We start from the raw sequence: 27,228 nt of genomic DNA, 5'->3' as shown, positions 1-27,228 counted from the left end.
CAGAACAGGTGCCGCGTACATATGATGAGCCAATGGGTGAATCCCCACTGAATGATCGTCAAGCCGTATGTAAACAAAATGTTAAATGAAAAACTACAGTTTCCCAGAAATAGGACAAACTCACTAAAAGTACTCAAATGATGATAAAAAAGAAAACAAGATAATACAAATCATCCCCAATTCCATCATCTAAGAAGCTCGTGTAACACTCTGGTGGCCGTTCCCCTAGATTATCTTTGTGCACAAAATCAAAAAAATACCCAAGAATACACTTAGACAAAAGTCTGGAAGGGTATACACAAAGTGTTAATAATGGCTATCCTGGCATGCTGGAGAAAATGGATGATTTTAATTCTTTTTGCTTATGTGTGCTTAATAATCTACACTGAAAACATACAATTTATGTATTAAAGGAAAACAAAACTTTTTCCCCCTTTTTTTTTAAATAAGAAGGCGGCTACAGCAAGTTTCCTGAAAAGGGAAGATATTTCAAAACTGTCTTATGAAAAAAAAATTTTTTTGAGATGAGGTCTCACTCTGTCACCCACGATGGAGTGCACAGGCTCGATCTCAGCTCACTGCAACTTCCACCTCCCAGCCTCAAGTGATCCTCCCACCTCAGCCTCAGCCTCCCAAGTAGCTGGGACCACAGGCACACGCCACCATACCTAGCTAATTTTTTGTATTTTTGGTAGAGATGGGGTTTTACCATGTTGCCCAGGCTGGTCTCAAACTCCTGAGCTCAGGTGATCCACCTGCCTTGGCCTCCCAAACTGCTGGGATTACAGGCATAAGCCACTGTACCCAGTTAAAACTGTATTATTTTAAAAATGTATATCATCTCAGATTAAATTCAATTAAAGAAGGACACGCATTGAAATTTAAATGACTACTATGAAAATGATGGTGTAGAGAAGCTTGGGCTGGTTCACTTACTTGCTGCAAATAATTCATTACTTACAAAGGTTCCATGCCAAGGTCAGGGGAGGTGAACTGAGCAATTTCTTTTTTGAAATAATTCTTTTGAAAATCCAGGTCAGTGCATAATGGCTAGATTGCTAGTAAGAGGAAAGCTATATATATCTATCTCAGACCAGTGGTTCTCCATGGTGGGGGCTGGGGTAATAGGAGAGTTACTGAAAGCAATCTGAGCACGTGCACAAGCGTGATGAGTTCATCCAGCTTCTCAATGATCACCGCATTGAAACCTTGTGCATAAAGCACACACACATCGGTCATCGTCAAAATACAACTCTTTGGGGAAAGAAAACAATCTGAAGTGAACATCAGGAAATAATGCACCAGGTGATAACTTTTCGTGAAACCAGTGAAAATACTTTTTCTTAAGCTAATATTGCTCTGAACCAAGTAAACGTGCATTCCTGTGATACTCTCATCCAACCTCTCTTTATTTAAAATGATGTACAATTCAGCGCTCTGTAACATTACCTGATGTTCTCACTACACAGTGCCCAATATTATAGCCATTTACAGACTCTGAGTGATCATAATTAAAGTCCATTTTAACATGCATAAAACCCATGGTTTACAAATTGTAATATATGATATTGGTCTGAATAGTTTGCAATTTAAAGCCAGAGGAGCAGCCTCTCTGTCAACTGGGCTGCAGTGCTATAGTCTGGAGGTCAGAGGGACAGGAACGGGAACAAGAGAGCCGGATAGAGTCCCAGCTGGACACGGAGGGCTGGGGACGTGGGTCCAACTCTGTGCCTGCAGACCCTCATGTGCAGCCACTGGGCATTATCTAAAAGCTGAGTCCATCAGATTTCAAATCACGTGCACAAATCTGGGGGGGTGTGGTTCCCACGGGTTTAGGGTTTTGAGGACAGCATGGGCTCCCTTGCGGGTAATGGCAGATGAGGTGATTCAGACCATTCTCGCCTGGAGAACAGCTAGAAAGGCTGTGTGTATGTTTGGGGAATATTTCAGAAGCAAGGAAAGGCAGGCCAGGCTATGAGAAATTATGGGGCCAAGACTTGAGGAGGGGAAGCCAGGGGTTGAGCTTTCGTTTGGGGCCAACTCTCTTGGAAGCATCTGGCAACTCCAAAAACGGGACCCAGCAGCAGGGACGCTGAGTAGATCACGGCAGGCTCACGGGGCTGGGGAACAACAGCAGGAGGTGATGCACTGCCAAGGAGAAGCAGATCTGGGGAAATGCCTCGGTTTTTGAGTTGAGACTCTAAAAGGCGTGCTAGGAGGAAAAAGAAACTAAAAACAATTCAGACTTCACAGCCTCAAATCACCCCAAATACCTGTACAATTTCTGTTTTCAATTTGTAGCATTCAATTAAAAAACAAAACAGGTAATTACTGGAAAACTGTATATACGTTTGAAACCAAGAAAAGCAGCTGACAAGAAAGAGAGAGAGGATTTGGATACTGGAACCGCCAGGCACAGACTTGACAATCATCTTACTTAATATGTATAAGGAATTAAAGGACAAAGTGAACAATTTTGGAAGAAAACTAGAAGCTATTCTTTTTAACACCTGGAAATTAAAAATTTCATATATTAAGAAATCAAGGGCTGGGCACAGTGGCTCATGCCTGTAATCCCAGCACCTGGAGGAGGCCCCAGGCAGGGCTGAGGTTGAGGCCTTGTTGGAGAAGGCTTGGCTGTGTCCCGTGGGTAGAGTGAGGTTTAGGCCTTGCTGGAGAGGGCATGGCTGTGTCCCATGGGTGGAGTGAGGTTTAGGCCTTGTTGGAGAGGGTGTGGCTGTGTCCCACGGGTAGAGTGAGGTTGAGGCCTTGTTGGAGAGGGTGTGGCTGTGTCCCACGGGTGGAGTGAGGTTGAGGCCTTGTTGGAGAGGCTGTGGCTGTGTCCCACGGTTGGAGTGAGGTTGAGGCCTTGTTGGAGAGGGTGTGGCTGTGTCCCCTGGGTAGAGTGAGGTTTAGGCCTTGTTGGAGAGGGCGTGGCTGTGTCCCGTGGGTGGAGTGAGGTTTAGGCCTTGTTGGAGAGGGCGTGGCTGTGTCCCGTGGGTAGAGTGGGGTTTAGGCCTTGTTGGAGAGGGTGTGGCTGTGTCCCACGGGTGGAGTGAGGTTTAGGCCTTGTTAGAGAGGGTGTGGCTGTGTCCCACGGGTAGAGTAAGGTTTAGGCCTTGTTGGAGAGGGGCTGTGTCCCTTGGGTAGAGTGAGGTTTAGGCCTTGTTGGAGAGGGTGTGGCTGTGTCCCGTGGGTAGAGTGAGGTTGAGGCCTTGTTGGAGAGGCTGTGGCTGTGTCCCATGGGTAGAGTGAGGTTTAGGCCTTGTTGGAGAGGGTGTCGTTGTGTCCCACGGGTGGACTGAGGTTTAGGCCTTGTTGGAGAGGGCGTGGCTCTGTCCCATGGGTGGAGTGAGGTTTAGGCTTTGTTGGAGAGGACGTGGCTGTTTCCCGTGGGTAGAGTGAGGTTTAGGCCTTGTTGGAGAGGGCGTGGCTGTGTCCCATGAGTGGAGTGAGGTTTAGGCCTTGTTGGAGAGGACGTGGCTGTGTCCCGTGGGTGGAGTGAGGTTTAGACCTTGTTGGAGAGGATGTAGCTGTGTCCCGTGGGTAGAGTGAGGTTTAGGCCTTGTTGGAGAGGGCGTGGCTGTGTCCCACAGGTAGAGAAGAACACACGTGAGACGATCTTCAATGAAATGCAAGTAAAATCCCGCAATATATCAAAGGGTAATATACCATGACCAACTGGGGTTTACCACAGGGATGCAAGACTGTTTAACATCTGAACATCATTCATGTGATGCACCATCTTAACGGGGTGAACAGCTGTACAATCCCCTCCACAGACACAGAGGAAGCCGCTGACGAATTCCAACAACAACTCATGAGAAAAACTCTCGGAAAACTAGGTCTAGAAGCGCACTTCCTCAACCTGATAATGGGTATCTATGAAAAATTCACAGCACATATTACACTTAGTAGATTAAGATAAAATGTTTCCCTGTCATTGATCCTTGACTCAGATCAGGGCTTCAACACCCAGCTGTATTACTTCCATTTAACATTATACTGGAGACATTACGCAGTGCAACAAAGCAAGAAAAAGAAATTAAAGACATAAACATTGGAAATAAAGAAGTCAAACTGTATGTATTTTCAGATGACATAATTACACACATAGAGGATCTTAAGAAACCTTTCAAACAGCTCCCAGAGCCAACAAGTGAATGTAGCAAAGTTAGAGGAAATGAGGTCACTATGCAAAAATCAATTACATTTCTATATGCTGTATTAAATAATTTTTAAGCTGACATTAATTTAACAAAATATTCGCAAGATATGTACAGATAAAGCTCCAAGGCACCAAGACAACTAAATCAGTATGTGATGATTATGGAATATGAAGCCAGTATGTTCATGGGTCAGAAGACTCCATATTACTAGGATGGTAATTCTCCTCAAATTGATCTAGATTTAATGTAATTCCAATCAAAATCTCAGCAGGCTTCTCATTAGAACTGATAAACTTATTTTTAAATTCATATGAAATGCAAGGATCTAGAGTAGCCAAAACCATTTTGACAAAACCAAACCAAACCAAACCAAACCAAAACAAAACAAAACTAGAGACTTACAATAAAGCTACAGTGATCAAGGTAATGTGGTATTCCCATCCTTATGCCAATAAAGATAGACACACAGATCAATAGAATAGAATAGAACTATACAGTTATAGTCAAATGATTGTTGTCAAAGGCACCAAGGAAATTTAATGACAAAAAGATAGCCTCTTCCACAAACAGTGCTGGAACAATTTGGTATCTATATGGAAAACAATGATCCTTGACCCTTATTGCAAACTATATTAAAAAACAACTTGAAACGGATCGCAGACTTAAAAGTTAATCATAGTTCATTAAGTTCATCATAAACATGAAAGTTAAAACTAAAAGTTTTAGAAAAAAATAGAAAATCTTCACAACCCTAGGGTTGGCAAAGATTTCTTAGGTACGACACAGAAAGTACAAATCATAAAATAAATAAATGATGAAATCAGACTTCATCCAAATGAAAAACTTCTGTTCTTCAAAAGACTGTTTTGTTTATTTATTTATTTATTTTTTGAGATGGAGTCTTGCTCTGTTGCCCAGGTTGGAGTGCAGTGGCACGATCTCAGCTCACTGCTAGATGGACTCAACGTCCGCCTCCCAGGTTCAAGCGATTCTCCTGCCTCTGCCTCCCGAGTAGCTGGGATTACAGGCGCATGACACCACACCCAGCTAATTTTTGTATTTTTACTAGAGACGGGGTTTCACTGTGTTAGCGAGGATGGTCTCGATCTCCTGACCTCGTGATCTGCCCGCCTCGACCTCCCAAAGTGCTGGGATTACAGACGTGAGCCACCACACCTGGCCTAGACTGTTTTAAAAATAAAAACACAAGCCACAGACTTAGCAAAAATGTTCACAATATATAGATAGGACAAAGACTTGTGTCCAAAACACATGAAGGCTCTTGAAGACAAACACCACAATTTGAAAATTGGCAAGAGACTTGAACATCCATTTTATTGAAGAATATAAATTAATGGCCAATAGCAGCATAGGAAAAGCTGCTCTGGCATCATTAGGCAAACGCAAATTAAAATAATAATGATATTGTGTTATACTTCGGTAAGATGGCCGGACATGGTGGCTCACGCCTGTAATCCCAGCACTTGGGTGGCCGAGGTGGGTGGATCACTTGAAGTCAGGAGTTCGAGATCAGCCTGGGCAACATGGTGAAACCCCATCTCTACTAAAAATACAAAAAATTAGCCAGGCGTGGTGGTGCGAGCCTGTAATCCCAGTTACTCAAGAGGCTAAGGCACGAGAATTGCTGGAACCCGGGAGGTGGAGGTTGCAGTGAGCCAAGACTGTGCCATTGCACTGCAGCCTGGACAACAAAGTGAGACGCCATCTCAAAAAATAAAATTAAAAAAACCCCGAAAAGGCAGAATGCCAAGTGTCGACATGGATGCGCCATGACTGGCACGCTGTTGTTACTGGCAGGAACTCAGGTCAGTAAACCACTCTGGAAAACAGTTGGACAATTTCTTAAAAAGTTAAATGTACACCTACCATATGACCAAGTAATTCACTCTCAGGTATTTACCGAGGAGAAATGAATATTTATAGCAGCTTTGTTCGTAACAGTCAGGACGGAAACAATTCAAACGTGCATCAACAGGTGAAACACCCTGTGACACACAGGATGATGGGCTGTTACAATGAACAGGAATACACGACGGAGACTCCCAACAAGGAGACATCTCGAAGGCATGATTCTCAGCCAAGGAAGAGAGAGAAAAGAGCACATACTTTATCATTCTGTTTACAGAAAGTTCTGGAAACGTCAAATCTAATGTATAGTGAGAAAACCCAGATCAATGGTTGCCTGGGCTTGAGGGATAAGGAGAGGGATTAACTGGGACAGGTACAAGGGGACACACGGGATATACCCTGACTGTGGTGTGGCTCCACGGGCACAGTGGTCTGTCAAACTCATCAATTGTACAGTTCAAGTGGGTATATTTTATTGAATGAACCTCAATAATGTTGATTTGAAAACATGAAAACAAAGGAGAAATGATGGCATTTTCAAACAAATAAAAATGAGAACTTTTTACCAGCAGATCTGTACTAAAGGGTACTCTGTTTTTGTTTCTTTTAGCAGAAGGGGTCTTGCTCTGTCACCCAAGCTGGAGTGCAGTGGTGCATCACAAGCCACTGCCGTCACAACCACGGGACTCAAGTGATCCTCCCACCTCAGCCTCCCAAGCAGCTGGGACTACAGGGGCATGTCACCAGGCCCAGTTGATTTTAATTTTTTCTGTAGAGCTGGGGTCTTGCTATGTTGCTCAGGCTGGTCTTGAACTCTTGGTCTCAAGCAATTCTCATGCCTCAGCCTCCCAAAGTATTGAGACTACAGGTGCACACCATCATGCCTAACTTTTTTTTTTTTGGTAGAGATAGGATCTTATCATATTGCCCAGGCTGGTCTTGAACTCCTGGCCTCAAGTGATCCTCCTGCCTCAGCTTTCCAAAGCATTAAGATTACAGGCATGAGCCACTGTGCCAGGCTTAGATTAGATTTTAGCAGGATGCACGTTATACTTTCTAAAGCAGGTCAGCAAAACTATGGCCCAAGGACCACATCCAGCCAGAAGCGTGTTTTCTTAAGGCCCCCAGGCTAAGAATGGTTTTTACATTTTTAAAGAGTTGTAACAATGGGAAGAATATGAGGCAGAGACCTTACATGGCCTGCAAAGTCTAAGGCATATACTATCTGGCAGTTAATGGAAAAAACAGGATGCTCAAAGTATAGTAAAGAATATAAAATTAACAAGCCAACAGAAGAGAAGAAAGGTGTAATGAAATTGCTAAATCAACTCAAAAGATGGTAAGGGAGGAGAAAAAAGAGAAGTTAAAAAAAGGGGCTCGGCCAGGCACAGTGGCTCATGCCTGTAACCCCAGCACTTTGGGAAGCCAAGGTGGGCGGATCACCTGAAGTCAGGAGTTCAAGACCAGCCTGGCCAACATGGTGAAACCCTGTCTCTACTAAAAATACAAAAAATTAGCCGGGTGTGGTGGTGCGTGCCTGTAATCCCAGCTACTTGGAAGTCTGAGGCAGTAGAATCACTTGAACCTGGGAGGTGGAGGTTGCAGTGAGCTGAGATCGCGCTATTGCACTCCAGCCTGGGCGACAAGAGTGAGACTCCGTTCCCCCTCCCCGCTCCAAAAAAAAGGGTGGGGGTGGGGGTGTGTGTGGCTAGAATAAAAAGCAACAGGGAAAAAAAAGGATGAAGCAAATAGGAGGCAGACTTAAACCCAAATATGTCAATTACTACACTAAATGTAAACAAACTAAATACTTTAATTAAAACCAAAAATGTTCTGTCTTTATTTAAAAACAAAACTAAATAAAAGCTAACTATATTGCCAAAAAGGGATCTATCTTATATACATATGGATAAAAAAGATGCATTCTGCAAACACTAACCAAGAGACAGTTGTTCAGCTATGATACTATAAAAACGTGGACTCTAAGGCAAAAGGCATTACCAGAGATAAAGGGTGACATATCTTGATGATAAAAGGTTTGCTTCATTCTCCCAAGAAGGGTAAGTCGGTACGGTTAATCTGGCCTTCTTCAGTTCTGAGGGTTAATGCATGTGGTCAAAAGGGAAATGAGCTTTTAATTTAGAGTAAAATGCAAAAACTTGTCAAAATTAATTCTTCAACAAGAAGAGGCTGTTAAGATATATGTATAAGCAAAAGAAAATTTAAAAAAAGAAAAAATCAAAGAAAAAAGATATATGTATAAGCAATATTCCTAATTAAAAATGGGACAGATTATAGAAAACCATAATATGGCACAAGGCTGATGATGGTAGAGCAGGGATTTGGAGCAAGGTTGTTCTTAGAAAATGACTAAGTATTCACAACACTGATGGTAACTAAAGTATAGGCAATTAAGGTGGTCAGCGTGTCTAGGTCTCCAACTAACATAAGAGTAGAGATCATTTAAATAAGAAGCTTTTGAACTTTTTTGATCATGAGCCCTAGGAATATTTTTGGTGACCAGACAAACACACATACACAACCACATATAAAGATACGTATTCACAGGTTCGTACCGTGTCCGTGCCTCCAAACAACAAAAACAAAAAAGCAAACCAAAAAAGAGATACATGTTCAAGCAACAGGACCATGGAACACTTATCTTACTAGGAAAACAATGGCATTTTCTTCTTTTTTAAAATGCTGGCTGTGACCCACCTAACTGGTTTCATAGCCACTAATCAACCATGACTTGAAATTTGAAAAACATTGACTTAAATGAAGCAGTTGTTAATTTCTCCAGGAAGATATACTGGCTCAGGGTTATCGAAACGGTTTGGCGTGAACATGGCACCCGAGAGACATTAGAAACTACAAAGTTCCATAATTCCACCTCTGCATAAGCTGACTGGTCTTTTAAAAACCACAGAGGCGGCTTGTTTTTTTTAACGATTTTTAAAAATCTCTGCTCGGTTCCTAAATCACATGGTTCATACGCACAGTGCCACCGTCTCTTTGGATCCTGTCCTTCCGCATTAATGGCTCCCCTACTACAGACTTCTGCTCATCTTTACTTGTGAAGTAAATGTAGGTTTGAACTCGGGAGGAAGTTTCCCTGACTTAACAGTAAGCAGAGTTAATATTACAGGAGATAATTCACCTTTTACCTGACTTATAGAACGACAAATTATTGCCCCTTCCTGGAGTCAGTCAACAACAACAATGGACAGGAATGGCCACTCTGGAGGCTGCAAACAAAAACTAAAAGGGAGAGACGGGGCCACAGCGAGGCGAGGGGTAATTCCCCATTTTCTTATTCAACATGTTGATGACATAATGAAAAGCAGATTCTTTTTTATTAAACAGGCAGATTCCAAAGCCCATGAGAAAGACATCTGAGCCCATGTTTATTTTTGAAGCACTCCTGCAAGACAGATTTTCCGTGGGCTTCCCGGTGTCAGGGCCGACCTTCAGACAGACCTTTCCCGAGAGGGAGTTGCAGGAGTCACATGGGAGAAGCCACCTCCAAGCAGAGTCTCCTGAGAAGCTGCTGAAAGGCCTGCCACATCGAGAAAAGCAGCTCCTAAAATGAGGGGAAGGAGGACGGGCTCCAGCAGAGCCGGGGTTGGGGAGCACTTCCCTATGGAGACACTGGCCGCCTCCAGGCTGTCTCCAGACGCCCCTCTCACCTGCACGCTGCATCTCATCAGGGAGCTTCTCTGCAAAAATCTGGCCTAAAGAGGGTGGGAGGGGAGGAGGGTGAGCTTTCAGGATGGGGCGTGGAGCTCTCTTGCCGTGGAAGTATCTTCCACGAACACTCCACGGTTCTGACAGAGATTGCCACCAACTTCCCCCGACGGTCCTGAGCTCATCTGGATCTTCCTGTCTCTGAAAAGATGCTGAAATCCCAGAGTCACTTCCTAGCCTGGTTGTAAATTCCGTCTCTTCCTGTGAATTTGTTAAAACACCCTAGGAAAGACAGTTTCCAAATACAGGCAGCCTTGTGTGGTTCTGCCTGATTTCTGGGATAATCCTCTGAGGTTTTCCTGGTGGGCATGCATCACACAGAAGGTCAGCGCTCCTCCTCTCACCGGGCACCCGGGGCTTGGGTCACAATAACTGGTCTCTCCTCCCATGTTGTCCACGTCCCCTCATTTTGTCAGGTCCAGATGGAACCTGCCCTTTGGGACCAGGCATCTTGATGCATAAAACTCATGCCACTGTCCTCAGAATCCGCACTCACAAACACGCAGAGGGACGTGAAGGGATGGACATCCTTCCACGCGCCAGCCGATGCAGAGTTGCGGGTGGCGTCACACAGACCCGGCTCTGTCCTCCAGGCTTGGCCACTCCTAGCTGTGCGACTTTGGGCAGCTGAGTTAACCTCTCTGAGACTCAGTCACTTCATCTATAAAATGAAGAAAACACCTCCGCGTGGGCCTGAAGCTGTCTTCGGGGCTCGCTGCTGTCCTCCCTGGGACAGGCGCAGGACAGGATGTCTTTGTCTCTGTAGATCTATGTCTTGTTTTAGGGAAACAGAGGGCAGGCAAGGAGCTCTCTTGCACTTGCTTCTTAATTGTCTTCAGCCCAACAATCCTTCATATTTCGGGGAGGCACATTCTGGTCTCCAGAAACAGCTATAAGACACAGCAGCTATCTATACACGCAGCCACACTAAATCTGTTTGGGTCATCATCCATGGAAATAATCTTAGAGATCTCTTAGCCTCTTCTAGCAAAAGGAGTGCTCGCCCACCTTCTCAGGTGAGAACACCACGGCCCTCCTGCTGGCCGTCGGTCGCCCCCACCCCCTCTGCAAACGGAGCCACTAGTCAGGCTTGTGCCACTGCTCCTTCCGCGGCCACTGCAAGTCACACCACTGATTCATGGAGCAAAATGTCCTATGTAGGTAGCCATCAAGCTCCTAAGTGCCTCAGTTTCCCCATCTGATGCAGTGGTCTGAGTCAGACTCACATAGGCCCCTGTAGACCCATTAAGTGCTGCCAGGTTAGCGGTGTTAGTTCTAAATACTGAAGCTACATATGCCTCTTTCAAAGAAGGCCCTTGCCACACAGCCCAAGCTCGTGCCTGGCTCAGAGGCTGTGGGGCTCCCCGTCTGGCCAGGTGGTCTCAGTTCCAGTGTTGCCTCTTCATGGGCCTCATCAGGCTGTCCAATCAAAGAAGCATCCAGGCACTCTTGTGTGCGATCACATGGCTCTCCTGGTACATTCACACTCTTCTTATGTGCGTTTCTTCCCCTGATCAGGATGTAAGTTAACAAGCAAGGACTTGGCTCCAGAGCCTCAGACAGGCCCTAGCACACAGCGAGTCCGCAGCAGACGTTTGCTGAACGAACGGTGAATGAACAAACGCGCTGAGAAACACACGCAGGGTCGGAAAGTGTGTTCCAGCCTGGAACCCAAGGCCCCGCTGACGAGCTGGCCGCTCACGCACAACGTACTGGCTTCGAGGTCAGAAGACAACACACGCACATCAGAACACGGAGGCCTTTCTCTGAAGGGCCACAGGACACAGTGACCAGGCTCCGATAGAGGGGGCTGTGCAGCACGGAGCAGCAAACTGAGAAGCCAGCAGTGGCGGGCGGGGGTGGACACAGGCTCCGCCACCAACAGGGGACCCTCATGTGACTCTCTGTGACCCTGAGCAAGTTCCTCCACCTCCCGTGCCTCGGTTTCCAGAAGTTTAGATGGAGATGGCTTCAGAGGCTGCTCGCCGGGCAGCTGTGACGAGCACCGGAAAAGCTGCCACACACCCGGGGTCCCCTGGTTATGCTGACGCCTCACACCACATGGCTTTATCACCGATTCCAAGTCTGCAGCCACGCGCACAGGAACGACGGCAGGGCACTGAGCCCTGCAGGATAAACAGATCCAAGGAGGCACCTCACCAGAACCAGGGGCTGTGTGAGGAACCAAAGGGCCGTGCGGGCAATGGAGCCGGAGCAACAGACTCTCAGGGAAGACTAAGGAGAAACGGCAGACTGGACAGAGGGAGGTGCACCTGCTGAACTACGACGCGTCTAGAAAAGAGGCATCGACGGGGGCTGAGCCTCATCCCGGTTATGTGGCTGCAGTGACGTGTGCCCCCATAGGTACTGACCCATCTGAGACTACTCCTACACAAGAGCAAAGGCCAACACCAGAAAGGATAGCCAAGGGGCACTGGCCAGGCACATGCTCAGCCTCACTGCGGCCTCTTCCTCACTCTGCGCCTGGGAGCCTGCCTTCAACGAAAGGAAGCTGCCCTCCAATCAACCTGTGCTCCTGCATCTCCGCAGAGTGAGGGCTTCCTTTAGAGATATCCAGACACATGCATTTTCTTTCTTTTTTCTTCTTTTTTTCTTTTTTTTTTTTTTTTGAGATGGAATCTCACTCTGTCGCCAGGCTGGAGTGCAGTAGCATGATCTCGACTCATTCACTGCAACCTCCGCTTCCCGGGATCAAGCGATTCTCCTGCCTCAGCCTCCTGAGTAGCTGGGACTACAGGCACGCGCCACCATGCCCAGCTAATTTTTGTATTTTTAGTAGAGACGGGGTTTCACCATGTTGGCCAGGATAATCTTGATCTCTTGACCTCACGATCCGCCAGCCTCAGCCTCTCAAAGTGTTGGGATTACAGGCGTGAGCCACCGCACCCGGCCCATATTTTCTTCAGGATGCTAGGAGGTGCCAAGCGGTGAGGAGGTGGAGCAAGTGCCACAGATGTTACAGCTCCGTGCTCTGCTGCACAGGCCTTTGTTTTGATGACAAAGACCAGGGTTTGGGTACCACTGTGAAGGAAATGGAAGATCTCCGTGCTGTGTGCAGGTTCCCTCGGGTGGCCTCTGAACCTCTCACATTTCCCCTTGGCTGCACGTCTGCAATTTCATCTCAGAACCGAGCCTCCTCCACGCCTACCGATCCGGATGAGCTAAGGAGGCCTTGCTGGGGTGCACATCGAACATGAAGGGGACCCGGTGCCCGTCTTCCCTCTGCCCATGGGGGGACCTTAATGAGAGGCGCCCGGGCATAAGGACCCCCGTGCAGCACCGTGCGCCCTGGCGTGGCGCGCACGGGAACACTGAGGAGGCTGTGCTCGCGTAGGCAGGGGTGCTCTTCTGCTAGGTGGTGGCGGTCCCCCATTTCCGCCAATCACTCACATCCCCCTCGCTCGGCGATCTCTCGGGTTTTACTTCTACCTCTTCGTTTCTAAATCAGCGTCTAGTGCCTCGTTACTCATCCCAGCAGTGACTGGCAGACGTTAATGAATTACTGATTTTCACCTTCACCAGCCAATATTGTATATTTATGTTGGAAAGAAAGGTACTTTTTGAATCAAGACTGGGATCTTTTGATAGTTTTCCTTTCAAACATAATCCATGTGTATGACTTCCCTCGATGAAGTGAATTCTTATCACAGCCGCTGTGCCTCTGAGATGAGTGCCGCCCCCACAACCCTGTGCAGACCTTCTAGAGGTCTGGGTTCCTGTTGAGGAGCCTGTGCTCCGTTCACACAGCCCATGCCGAGGGGAAGGAGATGCAGGCTCCAGGGAGGCTGCCAGCAAATCCCTGTCCCAGCTTGTCCTAACGGTGTGGTGCTTGGCAGGCCCTGTGCTTGCTGGGTGCCTCAGTTTCCCCATCTTTTAAAAGGTAGATAACAAGAGCACCCACCCTTGAAGGGCTCCAGGGAGGACTAAGAGGTAATGTTTGTAAAGACCTCAGCACGGTGCCTGGCACCATGGGGGCTCAGTAAATGCTTCCTACGGTCACTATCATTCCCCAGGAAGCAGATAGCCACGTGCTCTCAAGCAGCAGCTCCCAGGTCTCCTTACATTTTCTGCACTGCATCCCCAGGCTCGGATGAGACAGAAGGTCCCACAGATGGGAACCAGAGATCAGCTAACACAACGCTGAAGGTTTCAGAGCCAGAGTCAAACCCAAGCTCCAGGGCTGCGGGGCTGCAGCCCCACGCCTGCTGTCCCCGGGCCACACAGGGGCGGCCGTGCTACCGGAGCCTCGGAAGCAGCAGCACACGGAGACTCACTTATTCACGACACTGGATTGTTAGCGGTTTAAAATATGCTGTGTACACAATCAATGTTAATCACGAGTAAGTTCTGGGTACGCTCTGAGCCTCCAGTGATCAGAATACTAACTAGCAGCCTCGTGGAACAGGTTCACATCTCTCAGGTTCCCCAGAGCTTTCTGAAAACCCTAATATTTCTAGCACTGTTTAAGCGTTGCATTACTTTGTTTCAGGGCTGAAAAATGTCCCTTAATTTCCAGGCATGGATCTTATTGCCACTCTCTCAAAGGATTCGGAATATAAATATGTACTGCAGCAGCAACAGCTTATTCATCAGGCTGCTAGGTTAGAGTAGATAATTAGAAACTGGGGGGTCGCTCGAGGAAGGTTCACTATAATTTACTTCCAGACACAGCAGCTTAATTAGAAAACAAATTCCTCCCCTAGTTTTAAAGACTGCTAAATAATTATGCACAAACTGCCCGATCTTCTCTCCAGTCTTGTGCTGAGATGCTAAACAACATGTTTTGCCCATCTGACAAGGATGGCGAAAGCTCGGAAGGGGTTAATACTGGATTTCCTGAGGAGCCTTGATTTTGAGTGCCGCTGTTTGAAATAAACCACATTTATTTTGGAAGACATATCGTGCAGCAGTTCTGAGGAACGAAACCTCCCCATGTCTCCAGTGCTGACAAAGACGAGGATAATGATATGATTCGGGTTGGATTTCTGACCGTCTGGGGGCAGCAGGGACGCTGTGCCATGAAACTGCCATTGAGCTGGTGAGGAGGCCAGGTCGCAAGAGCCAGGCCTTCCAAAGGGCATGAAAGTGGTGCTGTGCCACACTCAGCCCCCAAACCCCAGACAGCGGGGTCCTGAGGCTCTCGGCCAGGGGGCCACCTGCCGTGCGCTTACCCAACACTGACCCCTAGAGAGCTCTGGCCTCGCAGACTCGGCACACCAAGGGCCAGGTGTTGTAGGACGAGGGTACATCCTCTCAGATGGCAGCAGGCAAGGACACATGGGCACGGGGCAGGTGCCTGCCATGCAGGTCCGTGCGTGACAAACACACCTGCCCATCTGACACGTGTGTGCCGATCACCACCTGGCACCTGCAGCCTGCACTCAGGACCATCCTTCACACGCTCCCAACGAGGGTCGCTGGGGAGGGAAGGGGTGTGCAAAGCATGAGGCAGACCTGGTTTTACTTCCTGCAGGTCATGAAGCTTGACGGAAACCAAAAGCCCAAGAACACAGGCCCGTTATCCTCCTTGTGTCACGTGACTCGTCACGCTAGTCAGGTGGGACCCAGGAACCAACGTCGTCCTCACACTTAGTGGCAACAGAGGTATTCTCAAGAGCAAGAAATTTCTATGTGGTGAGTTGAGACAAAAGAATGCAACTGCTAAACTAGGTCTTCAGACTCCCTAAAAAGCTGGCAAAAGCTAAAAGCAGATCAAGTCCAGCCCCAGCTAGTGTACGCACAGGTACGGCAGACTCCCTGACATCTGCACATCCACACAATCTGTTCCGAATGTGCGTCACTCGAGATGTCACACACGTGCGTTCTAGGTGCTGTGTTGTGGTAGGGTTTCCACGCCCCCAGTCTACAGTCTTTAGGATTCTGTTTACAATAATGAATTGCTAAAACATAAATGAAATCAGACTAAGCACGAGAGCCCGTTTCTGCCTGGTCTTAAAACTATAATTAAAAACAAGTTATCTCACCATTAACCTGGATCCAAGATCAGTTCATCTAAGGAAGGCAGGGATGCCCAAGCAGGTTCTCTGGCTCTAGGTTCGAAGGTCATATCACGCTCGGGAGGGTCTTGGCAAAAAGGGCAGCAATGCAAACGCTTCCCCAGGGAGGTCTCACCGGCACAGACGTGAAAGTGATGGATGACTGTGTATGTTTTAATGTAGGTGTGACTCAGGGAACCTGGAGCTCCATCTCAGGTGGACAGGAGGACAGTCACGGTGTGCAGGTACACGAGGGCATCACCCAGACAACTGTGTGGCTCTCACCCGGCACCCACTGACAGCTCTGCCAATAATGCACAAACGTTTTTGTTAAAATCTCTCAACCATTCAAAAATATATATATTTTGAAATATTCCCTGGCTACTTCTAAATAAATTTTTTAGACACACGTGCTGCCTGGAGGGAGGCAGCACCTCGGCCCCTGCTTGGCTCAGTCCTGCGGCCAGGAAGGCCACCCAGGTGAATGCGCATCACAGGGTGCCGCTTCCGAGACCACACCCCTCCTGCTCCCACATGCGATGGGAGGAGCGGCGTCGGAGGAGGCTGTTCTGATGACTCTGGAGCAGGGGTCAGGCGGTGACCCTCCAAATGTCAGCCCCGGAGTCTGCAAAGAACAATTCCCACACCCCCTGAGGAACTGGTCCCCCAAGCAGGAGCAGGCAACCAACTTTTGATCACTGCATTTTAGGAAAGTGTTGAAAAAAACATACAAAAACTCAAAAGGTTTTGTGCATGTCAGATGCCCTGGGAGGTGGCCTGGCCCTGCTGCCCACATGCTGTGACGCATGGGTGCCCTACCCGTGGTGTCCTTCTGTGTGGCATGGGCAAGGAGGCTCCAGAGGACATTCCACAGGTGGTGGACACTGCCACGCTTCCAGCCCTGTAAGGAGGGAAGTTGGTTACAGGGTATGCTTCCAGAAGATGACCTCTGGGCTTCCATGTCAGAGTTGACTCCCTCACCCGGGGCACACTGGTGACAGGCACAGCCTGGAATTGCTGGGAGCTCATCCTCAAGCACCCTGGTCCCAGCGTCACACTCAGGGCAAGGGACACACAAGAATATCACAAACATGGCTGACATGTTCAGTGAAGGGAAATAAGGGGGAACTCAGTCTTGGCTGCCTGGAACACAGGGGTTGCATTCATCAGTAGAGCTTGATGATGATCTGTTTGTCTCTGAACTGTATTGCACGGCTGCTTTCCGAGTGGATCTGTCTCCCGTGACATGCGGGCTAGCGTTACGGGAGTTAACACATGCTGGTGGGTCCCCCGTGGAAAAAAGAAGGGGCCCGAGGTAGTAGAAAGGCTGGCCAAGAGGCTCTGAGCCATACAGGTCACTGTAACCAAGATCAACGTATTTCGAGAATAAATCTTCAGAAAATGATAAAGTATAAAAATAATGAGGCATTTTTTTATAGGAGTGTCCTCTCACTATAAAAACCACAGCAGCATGGAGGACACTGCATGGAAGACACTATTAAACATAGATGTGCTGAATTTTCTGCCTCACTTTGTAACTGCAAAATCAAATCTACTTATTAAAAACTTTTCTTTGGCTGGGCATGGTGGCTCACGCCTATAATCCAAGCACTTTGGGAAGCCAAGGCAGGAAGATCACTTGATTAAAAAGACCACTTATTTTAAAAGTAACTCAGGTCCTTTGTAGATAACACAATATGCAAAAGACGTGGCCGGGCACAGCGGCTCACGCCCGTAATCCCAGCACTTTGGGAGGCCGAGGCAGGCAGATATCTGAGGCCAGGAGTTTAAGACCAGCCTGGGTAACATAGGGAAACCCTGTCTCTACAAAAAAAACCAAACAACCCAAAATAAAAGTTGGCCAGGCATGATGGCATGCACCTGCAGTCCCAGCTACTTGGGTGGCTGAGGTGGGAGGATCACTTGAGCTCAGGAGGTTGAGGCTACAGTGAGCTGGGATGGTGCCACTGCATTCCAGCCTGGGCAGCAGAGCGAAACCCTGTCTGGAAAAACAACAACAACAAAAAACACACAACAAACCAAACAAAAAACTTTTCTTATGAGACTGTAAACATAATTGGGGAACAAAATCCAAAAATTAAAAAAACATAAAAATAGCGTTTTTAAGCGGAGAAGTCACTGTGTCTATGAAAGTTAAAAACTGACGTCCACTTGGAAATAGAGCTAATGGCAGCTGTGGCTGGGCAGCTTTTGGAGCAAAGATCTGGATTTCTCCATTACTGTATAATTCTAAAGTTTGGAACTTGTCCCGCATTCAATTTAACCTCTGTCACACTGTGAGGGGGAGGCACCACGGGAGTTCACCCTGCGAGTGCGACGTGGGCTCCAAGTGAAAGACACTAAAACAGGTGCTTTTGCCGAACTGCATTCAGAGAACAGGGGCTCAGACCCAAATCCACACACCTTAAGAAGTTATTCTCAATAAAGACTGAGGTGCCTACAGTGACTGTGATATGGTTTGGCTCTGTGTCTCTACCCAAATCTTATCTTGAATTGTAATCCCCACATGTTGAGACGGGGACCTGGTGGGAGGTGACTGGATTATGGGAGTGACTGTTCTCGTGATAGTGAGTTCTCACGAGATCCGATAGTTTAAAAGTGTGGCACTTCCCCATCCCTGGTGTGCTATCACTGTCCTGCCATGTAAGACACGCCTTGCTTACCCTTCCCTTTCTGCCATGATTGTAAGTTTCCTGAGGCCTCCCTAGCCATGCAGAACTGTGAGTCAATTAAACCTATACTGAGTGTCTCCAGGTTCTTCAGCTTTTGGAGTCAGACTGGCTTCCTTGCTCCGCAGCTTGCAAATGACCTATTGTGGGATCTTGTGACCGTGTGAGTTAATATTAATCAATAAACTCCCCTTTATATTTATATCTATGCTATTAGTTCGGTCCCCCTAGAGAACCCTAATACATCCAGTCTCAGGTAGTGTCTTGACAGCAGTGTGAGAATGGACTGAAACAGCCTGCTAAGCCATTCCTTAGCAATGGGCCTCGAGAGCACGGCCTCTCTGGCACCTTGCCATCTCTCTCTAATGGCGGTGGGGCCAGGGCAACGATGCCTGGGAGTCGTAGGTGCCTCAGCTGATGGCAGATGGAGAGGCGTGGGAGACGCTTACAGAACTACAGGAATGTGGAGTGACAGCAGCCACCATCCAAGCTGCAGCTCTGGGAAGTGCTGAGAAGGCAGAAGTGCCTGGCAGGAGGTGGACATGGGCTGAGAGCCGAGGCCGTGTCAGGACGTGTGATGCACTCGGCACTGCTGCTGCCCAATGAGACCCTAGCGGTGTCCTTTCTGCAGGACAGAGGCAGACCCAGAGGCAAGGAGGTGCCCAGTGAGTGTGGCTCAGAAGGGGTCAGGAGGGCCAGATGGAGCTGCTCTGACTCCAACGTCCATATTCTTCCCACCACACTCTCCTCCTCACACCCCAAATCCCTAATCAGGGTGTGTTTTGAAAACTGCCTACTATTAACAGTTAACTGTCTGTTTGAAATTAAAAAATAAAATAAACCTTTAGCATTTAGCCACCTTCGTAGCATCACCTGGCACAGGAGAAGGGGAGACGGAAGAAATTCAAGAACACTGCCCTAACCTCCAGCTGTCCGATGGCACTGGCTGAGAAGGGCCTTTGGTGCTGGGGAGGGAGGGGATGCACTGGTTCTGGGAAGAACACGAGCGACTGCAAACGCTAACGTCGTGATTTAGGGAAAGGGCGTCTGATGAAAATGACTAACATCCCACGGTGGATGGGGAAGTGTGTTTGCTTCTTTTTTTCAATCCTCACTCAATCCCATTTTAATAATAAGAGTGAAGGTATCTTCCCAGAAACAACAGAGCATGCTGCTGTAGAATCTACTTCTTTTCCCAAATCCAGGTCTCTGTTTCCCTGCACCCCTCGCTCCCCAGGCCCATAGCCTATTGTCCACAGCGGTGGCCAGCCCTGTGCTGCACCTGCTCTGCACTCTCCGGCCTGCTCACTTGCGTGGTGTTTTTTTCCTCCCCTACATTATGTATTACTTTTACTTCAGTTGTCAAATAGCAAAATGACTTCTGCAGGTACACATGCTATGGATTGGAACGTGTGGGTGGATCTGTGGAACCACACCAGCATCAAGACATCACCCCCAGGCCCCTCCCGCTAGCCCCTCACAGCCACACTCTCCACCCCTCTAATCCCTGGCGACAGCTGATTTGTCCTCTGGCCCCATATTCTGTCTTTCCCAGCAGGGCACGGAAAGGGAATCGGACCGTGCGCCACCCTTGGAGATGGGCTTTTGACACTTAGTGTGATACTTCTGGGAACCGCCCGAATGGCAGTGTATACAGAAAGCCTGTCGCTTTTTCCTGTTGAGCAGAATTCCATCATACGGATACACCACAGTCTGAATTCATTTGCCCTGGGAGGGACATTTTGGTTGCTTCCGGCTTGGGGTAACGAACAGAGCTACCGTAAACATTCACGCACAGGTTTTTGTGTGATCCTAAGATTTCACTCTTCCAGGGTACATACCCAGGAGTGGGAATGCGAGGACATGTTGGCAGGTTTGTGGACATTTATGAGAAACTGACAGTTCTTCCAGAGTGGCTGCACCATTCTGCATTCCCAGCAGCTGTGATGTGAGTTCTCAACACTGGATTTGGTCAGTCTTTCAAATGTCATCCGTTCTAATAGGGACACAGTGCTGTCTCACTGGGTTTTAATTTGCATTACCTAATGGCTAATGATTTCCAGGATCTTTTCATAAGCATATTTGCCATCCCTAAATCCTCTTTGGTGAAATGCCTCTTCATATCTTTTGTCTGTTTTCTAATTGTCTTTTCCGCCTTATTTTTGAGTTTTGAGATATCTTTATACATTCTAGATACAAGTGTTCTTTGTCATATATGTGACTTGCAAATATTTTCTCCAAGTCTATAGCTTGTCTTTTCATATTAGCAGTGTCTTTCAGAGAGTAAACATTTTACATTTGGATGAAGTCCAATTTACCAATTTTTTTTCTTTTGTGAATCATGCTTAGGATGTCATGTTGCTGTGCACATTTTAAGTTTTGGAGAGAAACAGGGAGGCAGCTGGTTGTTCTGACACCAAAATCTTGTTCAAGGGAAAACCTCCATGTGTTGGGCAGACCACAGTGGGGCTGTCCTGAGACCCGAGCTCTAGGCCAGCCCTGCTCGAACCAGGCAGAAAAGGCCACCCAAGAGCTGAAGTGAACTAAATACCAGGTTCTCTTTCAGCAAATAAGGTGGTCTGACTCAATAACTTAAAATAAATTTTTGTTGTGATCATTAGGTGATTTTTAACAGCCCTTTTTGCTCTGGAGATGTGGAGCATGTGGCGCTGTCCGAGCTCATGTGGCTCAACATGCGCTGGCAGGGCCCTGTCCGGAGTAGCCACAGACACAGGTGACCGGGGGGGATGGGACAGCACACGGCAGCCATCCAGGATGGAGAAGAGACACTGTCCCACACGGAGATGGAGGTGTGGGCAAGGCTCGGGCTCCTGCTACCAGGCGGAGGAGAAAGGATACTGCGGCCCTCCCACCTCCAGAGGAAACCACGGAAATAGCCACAGGGAGGCACGACAAACAGAAAACACCAAGACAGTTTTCACCCAAGAGCTGCCTGAATAAGCCAACCCCGTAAGGATAAAATATAACTGTTGAAATATTAATGGATATGGTTTATTTAAGAAATTAGACATATAATACATATACACAGGTTAAGTGTCCCTTTATCTGAAATGCTTGGAAGCAGAAGCGTTTCGGATTTCGAATTTTTTCAGATTTTGGAATATCTGCATTATACTTACCAGTTAAGTTTTTTGGATTTATCACTAATCCGAAAACATGAAGTCCAAAATGCTCCAAAGAGCATTGTTTTTGAGTAGCACGTCAGTGCTCAAAAAGTTTCCGATTTTGGCCTGGCACGGCCAGAACCACTCACTCCTGTAATCCCAGCACTTTGAGAAGTGGAGGTGGAAGGATCGCTTGAGGCCAGGCGTTCAAGACCAGCCTGGCGAACACAGCAAGATGCCCTATTTTTTTTTAAAATTCATTTAAATTTTTTTTTAAAGTTTGATGCATTTCTGATTTTGGATTTTTAGATTTGAGATACATATCCGGTGTTTGTGTGGGGAGGGAGCAGGGGTGGCGGGGGCAATATATACGTTACAGGTAATAGAGAGCTCTAAAACTCAGAAAACAGAGGGGGAAATAAAAGCCCCAAAGAAAGCGCACAGCAATGACCAGTAAACAGATCTCACGAACAGCTTCACAAAACTGCAATCTCGTCAGGGATTGCAACCAGGTTTGCAACCAGGAATTGCAAACCAACCAGAAGGGGAGGGGAGCACAGATCATCTAGTCCTGTTTTTTTTTTTTTTTTAAGTTATTTTCCATGTGATGCTTCTCAGAGACTATCTGTTTGGGCTTTGGAAACAGTCTTCTAAGTCACAGCTTGCACTGTTTGGAAAGCCTCTGGGCACTGAGCTCTGTTAGGTACCCATGCTGAGGACTGCTCACTTAGCACATCTGGTAGACCACTCCACATCAGGACCAGTGTCGCTTCCCCAGCCTTCCTATCGGCCACACAGCCACCTTCCACGGTGGGAGTGAACCACGACAGAGCTCACTGTGCCCTCGTGAACGTTTACACATAATATTCTTGTATTTTTCCCCTGATACACAAGGCAAGTACGTTTTTACAAGAGAAACTTGGAAGTGGGGTTGCTTTTCCTGCCTAATTTAGTGAATTCATGCCCTAATATTAAGATATAACTTTGTATATTAAGATATAGAAAACAATTATCTTGCATGTTAATTCTAGAAGGAATGGGGTTCTGAGCCAAAGGGTTTAAAATAACTCCAAACTTCTTCCATACTGCCTGGATGACTCAGGATGAGTCACGATGAATCCGATGCACAAACAAACAGAACAAGGCATTGCAGGCCACGCTCCAGGTCCTGAGACACCACTTCACATCCAAAGAGATCACGTGAGGGACAGACGGGTTGGCCAATGGGACCGAAAGGATTACGGGAGGCAAGTGCCATTGACTCTTCATAGGAGGCCTGACTAAACCCCGTCACTTCATCGCTCAGGTTCTGAAATCGGTTTGTCCTGAGATAGTAAAATGGAAACTGGATGGAGACAGGTGGGGAGGGGATGGAAAGTTACAGAATATTGAAGGAACAGTTTCAGAAAATAAGGTAAGAGCTGGCTATGATCTAGCTATCATTTCAGTGGCAGCAGAAATGATTTGTATGCGAAGTGGTATGTTCTTGCTTTGGCTTGAAGTCTGCAGACTTTTTAAATGTTCAAAGGAATTCAGCTTTTTATTATTTTTCTTTCATATGGCCCATGTTTGGTTATCTCCTGCACTAAGCCCCAGTGTGACAATCGCAAACACAGCCTTAATCAGAGAACAAAAGAACACAGCCACATGAAAGGGAACATGCCATGTTGATAGAAAGTACTTCTGAGAAGCAAGAGCCTTCAAAAAGGAAAAGAAACTCATCAGATCCAGAGAGCCACAAGAGCTTAAAAATCCTACTTACTTTTCTATCAAATCCAGTGTGACGCCAGGCACCAGACTGACACATTTCTGCATGCAAAACCTGCAGAGAAAGAAAAGAATGTGAACGGCACGAATGGAACAGTCACCCAGGAAATCTAACAGGCCTGCAGAAAAATGAAAGAGTTAAAGGTGGGGACAGGGACTACCAGGTGAACAAGTACACTCAGATTTCATTAATTCGGCAGCTTTTAGATTTGTAAAGAAAATCTCATTGCCATCCTGTCAAGGCGCGAGACTACAGAGCTGCCACAGTAAGTTGTCAGGAGAAAGGAGAGAAGCCGTTTGCAGCCACATGAAGCCTGGTCCCTGGAGAGGAGTGCCAAGATGCTTAATAAAGCTCAGTCTCCAAACGAGATGCCGCAGTGGACTGGACCTGCCACTTCTTTCCTTCTTAAGGAAGTGAGCTGGAGAGACTGCTGGAGGAGAATAAATGAGTAGCCTCAAGGCACACAAAAGAAATGCAAATTCAATTTTATCATGTTCATAATCATAAAATCCTACAGGTCAGAGCTGGCTTCATGTGTGAGGCAAGTCCATCCTTAGGAGCGCGTGTGGAGCCGGACAGGCTTTCTCTAATGTGGCGCCAACAGGAGGTAGGAAAGCATCTCTCCTCCCATCCGGGCTACTGACATACAGTGGGGCAGAATCAAGGCAGCAGAGTAAAAAGGCAATGCGGTATTTTTAATAGGAGAAATGCAAAATGTTTAATTCACCTACTTTTAAAATTAAGAACAAATAACACCCCTTAAAAACATAATGGCGGGTGTAGAGCAAGTATGCACATCTCCAAAACACACTCGTGGACTGTTGGCTGGAAGTGAGCGATGGCAGAAGCCTGGAGAAGGACAGTGGCCCAGGGGAGGGCACAGTGCAAGGGTCAGACACGCTCGGGAGAGACGTGGAAGTGACTCCTCTATGAGGGATGGCGGACCCAGGAGGGCACCCATAGCAGTGGGACAGGAAATGGGAGAAAAAGACACAGAGGACCAGGAAGACAACGAGCCAGGGCTGTGACGACAGTCTCACTTCTGCAGCTCTGCAGGGCGAGGGGAGGCTGATTTGGTTATCCTGGACCCCATGCACGGCTGCCAGCCACGCTCACTCTCTCAAGAAGTGATACCTGGCTCAACCAGCAGAGAGGAAGTTATATTCTTGGTTGTGGCTGCAGTAGTCAGTGTTTTATCGTTTAAAGAGCTAAGAAAATAAAAGTGAGGCCCACGTTTGCCTGAAGCTAGAGAGCAGCCCTTTCCCACAGCGTGAAGTGCCCCGTGTGGCCCCGATGCTTCCCTGAGCCAGTCAGTGCCACTCTGAGTGGTCTCCTCTGCTGGCTTCACTTGCAGATGCTCTCCTCGGCCATGCCCAGACACCTCTGCACCAGCGCAGACACATGCAGCTCCTACGGTGGTCCCAGGCAAACCAGAATTTCTCCGTGGATAAAAATGATCTACAGGAAATGCATTTTCAAATCTGAGTCCTATGCGAACCATGCTACTTTGTCTTTTTATCCATAACGTACTTATTGATTGGGATTTCTAGAGTCCAGTAATGACGGAATCACTTATATCAGACTAATCCTTTTGCCAATAATGATCAGCTCTGGACAAAATATTAAAAAGCCATTTGAAAATTCTGAACAACAAACAAACGCAGGCAGGAAGGCAGGAAATGGAAGGGCCGTAACCCTTAGAAAATGAGAATAACTCTGCATGAATCACCTTCATCTGGCTTTTCCCAAGGGTGCTCCTCACTCACACATCATGTGGGGGATAGCATGCAACTGAAAGGCAGCAGCCTTACTGGGCTGAGACCACGCTCAAGGCTGCCAGGATATTGCAGGCAAAAGCCCTAGGAAGAAGGGAGCCAAAACCCGCATGTAAACCTTCCCTGAGTCGGAGGCTGGCTCCTGAAGGGCACGCACACAGGATAATATTCCCAGGAACCCCGTCGAGGACAGCAGGAAGGTTGAAAATGCAGAGTAGAGATTTTGACATCTGCTTGCCACTGTGAAGACAGAGGAGATCAGGTCCTGCCAAATTACAGGGCTTGATCACATCTGAGGACATGGACACTCAGAGGGATTACAAACCACATCTTAGAACTAAGATCAAAGCCAAAAGAGCCTAGTCCTATAACCAAGCCTCTACAAGATCAGTATAACTGCCCAAAAGAAAATAACAGAATCTAGAATGTCTACAATGCCTCATCCACAACAGATAGTATACTATCTAAAATCAAGAGAAAAAACAGTCAATAAAAACAGATTCATAGTTGGCCAGATATTGGAATTAGTAGACAGAGACTTAAACATTATAAAAATAATTATTGGCTGGGAGATAAGCATTATTATAAATTCAGTGAAAATATAATGTTCCCTTAAATAAAAAATTAAAATGGGAATATCATGCAACTTTATTATAGCATGGCTATACGAATAAGAGTAGCATGGATAAATCAGTCACTGATAGTATGCAAACTTCATTTTAGCCAAAAATGTAGATTCTCTTTATACCAGAATTGCTAACAACTGGTTTCACATTTTATACGATTTCTTTCATTCACCTACATTAGAGTGTTGCTGAGCAATGAAAGGTCAAAGAGTAGGCAAAGGCAGAGGTAATAAAAATGGCTCAAAAAAACCCACAAAGCTGAATATAATAATGTAACACAGCTGTTGCTTATTTAGTGCTTATTATTTGGCGACCACTGTTCTATGTTTTTTATACTGAGTTTTTTAATCGTCACATTCTGTGAGGTATTATGATATATTATACAGAGGAAGAACATCATAAATTAGGTACATCATAGCGAAGATCAAGAATATTAAAAAGACAATGAAAATACATACAAAGCTTCCAGAAACAAAGAGCAGATCACATTCAAAGAAACAAGAACCAGATTAACACAGGATGCAGGAAGACAATGGAGTAGTGTTTTTATTTTTATTTATTTATTTCATTTATTTTTGAGACAGAGTCTCGCTCTGTCACCCAGGCTGGAGTGCATTGGTGTGATCTTGGCTCACGGCAACCTCTGTCTCCTGGGTTCAAGTGATTCTCCTGCCTCAGCCTCCTGAGTAGCTGGGATTACAGGCTCCCACCACCATGCCTGGCTAATTTTATATTTTTAGTAAACGTGGGGTTTCGCCATGTTGGTCAGGCTGGTCTCGAACTCCTGAACTCAGGTGATCCACCCGCCTCAGCCTCCCAAAGTGCTGGGATTACAGGTGTAAGCCACCACCCCCAGCTGGTGTTTTTAATTTACTGAAGAAAAGGAAGTTAAAACCTAGAATTTTGTATCCAGCCAAACTGTCATTCAAATGTGTGAGCATGACAAAAATACTCTCAGAGGCACATATGGCCTCACAAGACTTGTCACAAAAAGACTCATGAGGAAGACACTTTCAGATGACAAGCTAAAGTTAGAGGGGAGCAAACTCCAAGAGACCCTGAAGGAGATCTATGAAGTAATGATGACACATAAACTTGGTAACATTTGTAGTCATCTTAAAATGAAAAGAAAAAAGATGGGGGCAATATCCATCATAACCAGGATTGAAAACCTAGATATAAATCCACAAGAGCATTAACAATCCAATAGAAAAATGGATGAACAGACATCTCAAAGATGAGGACATAACTATGGCCACTGAACATGAGGAAATGTTCAACATCATGCGATAACAGAGAAACGCAAATCAAGGCTACACGAGATATCACTCTAAACCTACTCAGCAAAAATGTACAAGAATGGCAATGCCAAGAACTAGAAAGGGTGTGGATCATAGGGTGTCTCCATCACCATTGCTGGAGTGTAAAATGGCACAACCACT

The 27,228-nt window shown here is 46.7% G+C and overlaps 1 protein-coding gene across 6 annotated transcripts in view; it reads right to left on the bottom strand.

Annotated features, from left to right (window-relative positions):
- The window catches only part of RPTOR (regulatory associated protein of MTOR complex 1), a 415,958-nt gene that overhangs the window by 151,704 nt on the left and 237,026 nt on the right, over positions 1-27,228 (bottom strand). For all 6 annotated transcript variants that reach the window (XM_024235062.3, XM_024235063.3, XM_054535892.2 and 3 more), the window contains one exon: positions 23,380-23,439. In XM_024235062.3, the coding sequence (XP_024090830.1) occupies positions 23,380-23,439 (60 nt within the window). The remainder of the gene's footprint in view (positions 1-23,379; positions 23,440-27,228) is intronic.

Source organism: Pongo abelii, chromosome 19 (genome assembly GCF_028885655.2).
Source record: "Pongo abelii isolate AG06213 chromosome 19, NHGRI_mPonAbe1-v2.0_pri, whole genome shotgun sequence".
NCBI classification, from domain to species: domain Eukaryota; kingdom Metazoa; phylum Chordata; class Mammalia; order Primates; family Hominidae; genus Pongo; species Pongo abelii.
This window is presented reverse-complemented; position numbering and strand designations above follow the sequence as displayed.